Below are 7,028 nucleotides of genomic sequence, written 5' to 3'. Positions count from 1 at the left end.
GCATGGCCGCGCAATTCTTATTGAAAGTGCAAGAGCGCTGAAAACTGAAAATTGGCCTGGGAAGGAAAGGGGTGAACGTGCCCAGTATTTTCAGTGGTTAACTCCCAGCCATCGGGGGCAGAGGAACACTAACTAAAGAAAATGTAAAGAAAATGTAATATTAACATAAATGTGTTGTTATCTTTACCAATAAAACTAGTAGGAGGTTCAATTTGGATTTGATAATGCTACAGGCTGAAAATATTTTTACAATAATAAGGAAAAACAAAAAAAAATACAGACATCCGATACTCTAACAAATAAGATGTATTTATTAAGATACATATTTATAAAGCATCAATTAAAGTCTAATTCTAACATATAAAACAAAATGGTATTCTATTATCCATACATTTGTAGGTTTATCTATCTTTCATTTCTGTTTCTGCCATGCACATGGGCCCCATACAAGGTAAAATTGGGGCATATTTCTCCTCCCAACCCCTCTTGGAACCACAGATGCACAGCCACCCATAGAAATCAATAGCTGTATGTGGGTATGCACTAAACACACACCTAGAGGTGTGGGTTCCGTACATACATGTTTATGCAAATACCAATGTATACCCGTATACAGCCATTGGTTTCCACTGGAGGCTGTACACAACACCTGTGGTTCCTGGGTGGAGTAATAATCCTGAATTTTATATTGTACAGGGCCAGACACCTATGCACATGAGACCCCTAAACCACTGGTAGTGACAATAGGGGTTGGCTGTCATGGGTTACTGCATTTTGCACAAGACTCTTTGCCCAGCCTCATTTAAAGTGATTGTACCCTGGCTCCTACCCTTTTTAATATTTGCAAAGAAAACAAAGGTTTCCTATTTAGAATAATAAGCTGTCAGGTTAGTAAGACAGCGATATCAGAACCGATTAAATCATACGGTTTGTAGTGTACATAGATTTGCAAAAGAATGGGATAAAGGAATATTCCTGAACTTTGTTTTTTATCTCGTGGTTACTGTGAAATTGTGTGAATACATAAATGCAGTGCATGTTATCTCAGCTTGCACAGTCTGGATTCATTGAATGAATTTACCAAAAATGTAAATATTTCAGAATATACAGCCTCATGCTACATAACTAAACTCCATTTTATGCTGAATAAACTTAATTATTAATGTATATTAAATTGACAACTATCTTTAGATTAAAAAAAAAGCATTTTATTAAAATAAATTTGATTAAAAAAAAATCGATTTAAATAATAGTAAAAAAAAAAATCATTGATTTATATCCACCCTGCTTAAAACTCAGTTCAGTGTTAGCTTATGGGCCATGAAGGCATTTATATCCATATTTTAAAAGCAACATTTAGAGGCATTAAATAAAAAAATAAAGAAATGCCCCAAAGCAGCATTTGGAAAAGAGCGCCTAAACGCACGCATATGCACGTACATTTATTCTAGTGGCTTCTGAATGCCTTATACCTATAAAAACATGCATAGACATTTGTACATAAGCACATAAATATGCGACATTAACGTTTTTTTTTTTCTACCAAATTCTGGCAACATATTTGGAGCATAAATTGATACGCCGGTATGCATGAAGGCATAAAGGGTAAGCTCACATTTTCACGAAGAGTTAAAAGGTGCACTCCACATATCCTGACCACCCTTCTGGACTCCCCTGCACATAACAGCCAGGATACCCCATGCCTCCGGTGTAGCCGTCCATACACCATACACTGCAATGCACAGCCTGGAATGAGTATCCATCATAATGCTCATGTAAACGTTCATGTGACTGCAATGACCAATGAGAAATTCTTCTTTCTTCATGGACACCTTACCGAATCAAGAAGCTTCAGATGTGCTTCTCTTTGGTCAGTATGGTCCTAGGACTGTGCGGACCAATGAGCACTTGCCATTGCAAGCATTATGATGAATACTCACTACATCGGTAGCACAGGGCATTGTGGCTGCTATGTGCAACGGGGTTAGAGTGATGGCCAGAATATTTGGCATTAGTTCACCTTCTTATTTTCTTGAAAAGGTGAACTTACCCTGTAAGCAGAAATAAAAGTAATTTTTAGCAAATCTAGCTTGAGTTTTTTTTTGCGTACACCGAGAATCAGGAATCCTCACTTAACTGCTGCAGGCATTCTTTTTCTCTTGTTCAGATGGACTCTTCACCTTGTAGACACTGAAATGATAAGAATATTATTCTGAGTCTGGGTTCACACCAGTGTGCTGTGCAACCCCACATGTGATTCGCACCGCACTGCAAATCACATGCAATGTTTGTGTGATGCGAATTCAGCCATACATGATTGTATTCTTGAATTTGCATTGCAGTCAGACTAAAATTGTGCAGGACCCTTTTTTTTGGTCCGCACCAGAATCGGATCGTGTTCACACCCATGCGATATGTGAACCAATCTGGGGGTGTCATTAACTTTGTATTGACACAGCAGCGGTTCGCATATGGCAGTGTGAACTGTCAATTAAGACAGGAATTGGATCACATGGGTGTGAACATCCATTCGATCCGATTCTGGTGTGAACTGACTGTGAGTCAAGTGCGATGCAGGAACCCATGCAGGATTCGCATGGGTTCTCGCATCGCGCCAGTGTGATCTGAGACTGAGGGTTCATGCACATGGCCACCTGGGCTGTGCAATGTAATGTTCAGGCATAAATGCCCATACAATGTACACAGCACCTTTGGCTCCTGGGAGGGGATATACACCCCTACTATAATACGCCCACCCCACGCAGCCATTTGTATGAGCCACAACAGCCATCTTTCTAACCTCTGTACTCCAGGGGAACCCCTAAAGTGATTTTCATGTCTTGGGGAACCCTATATAAAACTAATTAATTAAAGAAGATGTGAACCTTTTTCACCTTAATGCATTCTATGCATTACAGTGAAAAAACCTTCTGTGGTGCAGCTGCCCTCCAGAGACCCCCTTTTTCTTTCCTGAACACGGTCGTTCCAGTGACAAGCAGGAGCCCAGCAGCTCCAGCCGCTGTCTCGGGTCTTCATTGGATACATTGGATAGCTGTCAATCAAATCCAGTAACATGGGAGCCAGGGGCAGGTCCGAGTCCTGCTGTCTGCGTCAATGGACGCAGCAGCTGGACTCGCGAGTTTGCCCATGCGAGCACCCCCAAGGTATGTGACTCTCCATAGGGGCACCCGATGTGGAGGAAGAGCCAGGAGTGCCGCCAGGGGACCCCAGAAAAGGAGGATCAGGGCCTCTTTGTGCAAAACCCTTTCAGACAGGAGGTAAGTATAACATGTTATTAAAACAAAAAAAACAAAACAAAAAACGAGCCTTTACAACCACTTTAAGGTTCAAATGCATACCCCATCATATAGGAGTTCTGCCAGCCACAACTCAAGGAACCCATAGCATCCTCTGGAGGAACCTAAGTTGAGAATGGCTGCCTTACAGTGTATCCAAACTCAAGAAAAATGCGTGATATAGTCCATCGGATCAGTCCTTAGATGTAGTGGCTGCATTCATTTTAGTTTTTCAGGCCTTCCTTTATTTTTACCTGGTGTTCCTGCCAGTAACTTCCTTCTTGTCCTAGGGCAGGGGTCTCAAACTGGCGGCCCTCCAGCTGCTGCGAAACTACAAATCCCATCATGCCTCTGCCTGTGGGAGTCATCCTGGTAACTGTCAGCCTTGCAATGCCTCATGGGACTTGTAGTTTTGCAACAGCTGGAGGGCCGCCAGTTTGAGACCCCTGTCCTAGGGTGACAACGCTCACTCATTGTACACTCCCATAGATACACTTTCAGGCTACTCTCCTGATATGTACTACTAACACATCTCCCTCCTCTCATCCCGTAAGATTTCAGTTTAGCGCATACGAATTTACAAGCATACTGGTGGGATCAACAGCAGGTATATTCTGTACTTAACTGAAAAAAATTAAAATGAAAGAAACCACCTCATCTATGGACTGAAGTATGTTCTGCTTTTATTCTTGGATTTAGATATACATTAACTTTAAACAAATGATTCAATAAAAATTCACAAATGTAAGTTTAAAGATTCATAGTTGCAAAGATTGATCAATAACCCCTTCCTGCCATTGCCTCCCAGCCCTTTAAGAGTTTTTAAATGTCGGGAAGTGGAGATGGGCACTCCGATCACATGACTGCTGTGACTGGTTATCACATGATCGGACAGCCCCGGATCGCAAGTATGTATTTAGAGCTTTCCGGTAGCAGAGTATTTTATGACTGCATGGCACTGAACACAATGCAAACAAAGGGAGAACTTTTCTTGTGCAGAGTTTTGGACAAGGGTTTCCATTAAAAATACGCCACGTGCGATATTGGGGTATCATGAACTGCTGTCAATCTGCTGTAAATAAACTGCTGGGGACATAAATGTTGGTCCCACATTCTGTACATACTTAGTATACTGAAGTATATGGGGGTGGCTAAGAGAATAGGGATACATTTATTTATTGATTGACTGTGTAATTAAAGGTGTTGGATACTAAATACCAGGGAAGAGTTCTGGTTTGGCCCCTATGGATATACTTCGTCATCACTAAAGCCCTTGGTAGACTTACAATGGATCACTTGCTGTATATGTAATAAGGATGGATCCTGAGGATGTGAGTTATCCACGAAATGCGTTGATCCGAGACGTCATGCAGGAGATTATTGCATATACTAAATATATAGTGTTCAGCTTTGTGTGTGATCCATGTAGGGTAATTTTTCAAGTATTTATAATCTATTTTGGCTTTTTAATTGTACAATAAAGATTGTAAACATTTAAAGTCCCACATTTTATCCTTCCCCACATCTTATGGGTGGGAGGAGCTCCATTGGTGTTTAAACTGAGGGTTGGTGCCTTAAGAGGAAAATGAGAAAGTATAGGAAGCTTCTACCATCATTGTATTATGTATAAAATACCTTTCCCTGCTCCTCCACTGGGAAGATTTAAAGATTGACTGGAATGATGAATTTTAGTCTATCCCAAGTGAATAAATCCCAACTATATATCTGAAAGCATGTCAGAGTATGAACTTACCAAAGGAAAAATTAGCTTTGAACCCCTTTCCGCTGGTGTTGGAGTTGCTGGAGAACTGGAGCACTACCATTGGCCCACTGGAGGTTATGACCAGGTCAGATCTCGTGCCACAGTACACACCGAGGAGCGGCGCCTTAAGGTTCCCACCATCTATTATTCTCAGGGAGTCATTTGAGCATTTGGAAGATGACTCAATGTCAAATTCACTGAAGGTCAACAATACCTGAAAAATGATTCATTATTTTAAAACATGCTTATAAAGGTATTTCACTTTTCATAGAGAATATTTACAAAATGGTACATGAAGGCAATGTACAGAAAGTCCTCCAACTATAGCACCTAGAGCAACTTGTCACAGTCAATGAATTTTATTTTATAGCACCGTAGACATGTTATCGTTTGTTTTTTGGGTCAGGTATTAGTTCATTTTTCTAAGTTCATATTTTTAACTGATGTTTTCTCTTGCTTGTGCTCTCTTTCTATATATATATATATATATATATATATAGTACACTGCATAGCTGGCATGTGTAATACCCAAAAATTGTAATCTGATGTGCCATAATTATTATTATGCTGGATTTATATAGCCCCAACAGTTTGCTCAGCACTTTACAACACAAGGGCAGACAGTACAGTTACAATACAATTCAATACAGGAAGAATCAGAGGGTCCTTCTCATTAGAGCTTACTATCTAAGAGAGAGGGTCAAGTGATACAAACGGTAATAACTGTGGGGGATGAGATGAGTACAGTTGTTAGGTGGAAGCAGAATAGGCTAGTCGGACAGATTGGGGTAGGGAGTTCCATAGAATGAGAGAGGCTTGGGAAAAGTCCTGGAGGCGAGCATGAGAGGAGGAATGGAGGGAGCTAGAGAGCAGGAGGTCTTGGGGAGAATGAAGAGAATTAGGTTGGTATTTTGAGACTAGGTTAGTAATTTAGCTGGGGGCCAAGTTGCGGATGGCTTTGTAAGTTGTTAGTATTTTTAATTTCATTTGTTGGGAGAGTAGCAGCTAATAGAGGGATTGGCAGACACTGAATGGTTGGTAAGGTGGATGATCCTGGCAGAAGCATTCATCATGGACTGAAGGGGGATAGCCTATGTAAAGGTAATCCAATGAGAAGGGAGTTGCAGTAGTTGAGGCGAGAGATAACCAGGGAGTCGATTAGAAGCTTAGTGGTTAGGGGTGTATTTTGGAGATGTTATGTAGGTTAAGGCAGCAAGCTTTGGACAGGGATTGGATGTGGGGCTAAAAGGATAGCTCAGAGTCCAGGATCACACCTAGAACCTTGGTATGCGGGGATGGGTTAATAGTTGTGCCAGGGATCTTGACAGAGAAATGAGAGGAAGGGGCACATGGGGGAGGAAATATGAGCTTGGTTTTGGATAGATTGAGTTTGAGGCAGTGATGTGACATCCACGCTGAAATGTCTGTTAGTAAATTAGTAATGCGTGGGAAACTGAAGGAGTGATCTGAGGGGTAGAGAGATACATTTAGGTGTCGTCAGCGAGAGATGGTATTGGAAGCCATGGGAGGCTATCAACTCACCTGGGGGAGGGGGGTGATAAATATTAAAAAGAATAATAAAAGTCTAAAAACAGAACCTTGGGGGACACCTAGGTACATAGTACTGTTCAAAAGTTTTAGGCAGGTGTGAAATAATGCTGTAAATTAGAAATGCTTTCAGAAATAAAAGTGTTAATAATTATATTTCAAATCAAATCAATATTTGGGGTGACCACCCTTTTCCTTCAAAACAGGAATCACGTTTAATTGGAATACTTTGATTTGTTTTTTTGGGAAACATCACATGGTAAAACAATTATGGACTGCTCCATAGGACCTGTTTCTGCACACGTTGAAAGCACAGCGCGGTAAGACAATTGTGTACTGTTCCATGAGAGATGTCTCTGGAGCGCTCGTTGAAAACAACCACACATTACACAAGCTAAGGACTGTGCCACAGGTACTGGTTC

The 7,028-nt window shown here is 41.0% G+C and overlaps 1 protein-coding gene across 1 annotated transcript in view; it reads right to left on the bottom strand.

Moving 5' to 3' along the window:
* Positions 1–340: 340 nt before the first annotated feature.
* LOC143940538 (astacin-like metalloendopeptidase) overlaps positions 341–7,028 on the bottom strand; it is a 52,460-nt gene continuing 45,772 nt past the window's right edge. Inside the window, exons 12-13 of the mRNA XM_077462024.1 lie at positions 5,050–5,272; positions 341–2,190 (exon numbers count right to left, since the gene is read on the bottom strand). Of these exons, the coding sequence (XP_077318150.1) occupies positions 2,177–2,190; positions 5,050–5,272 (237 nt within the window). The 3' untranslated portion in view covers positions 341–2,176. The remainder of the gene's footprint in view (positions 2,191–5,049; positions 5,273–7,028) is intronic.

This window comes from Lithobates pipiens, unplaced genomic scaffold (assembly GCF_037356315.1).
Source record: "Lithobates pipiens isolate NorthernLeopardFrog02 unplaced genomic scaffold, aLitPip1_a1.2 Scaffold_10, whole genome shotgun sequence".
Classification (NCBI taxonomy): domain Eukaryota; kingdom Metazoa; phylum Chordata; class Amphibia; order Anura; family Ranidae; genus Lithobates; species Lithobates pipiens.
Note: the sequence above shows the minus strand (reverse complement) of the source record. Positions and strands in the feature narration are given on the sequence as shown.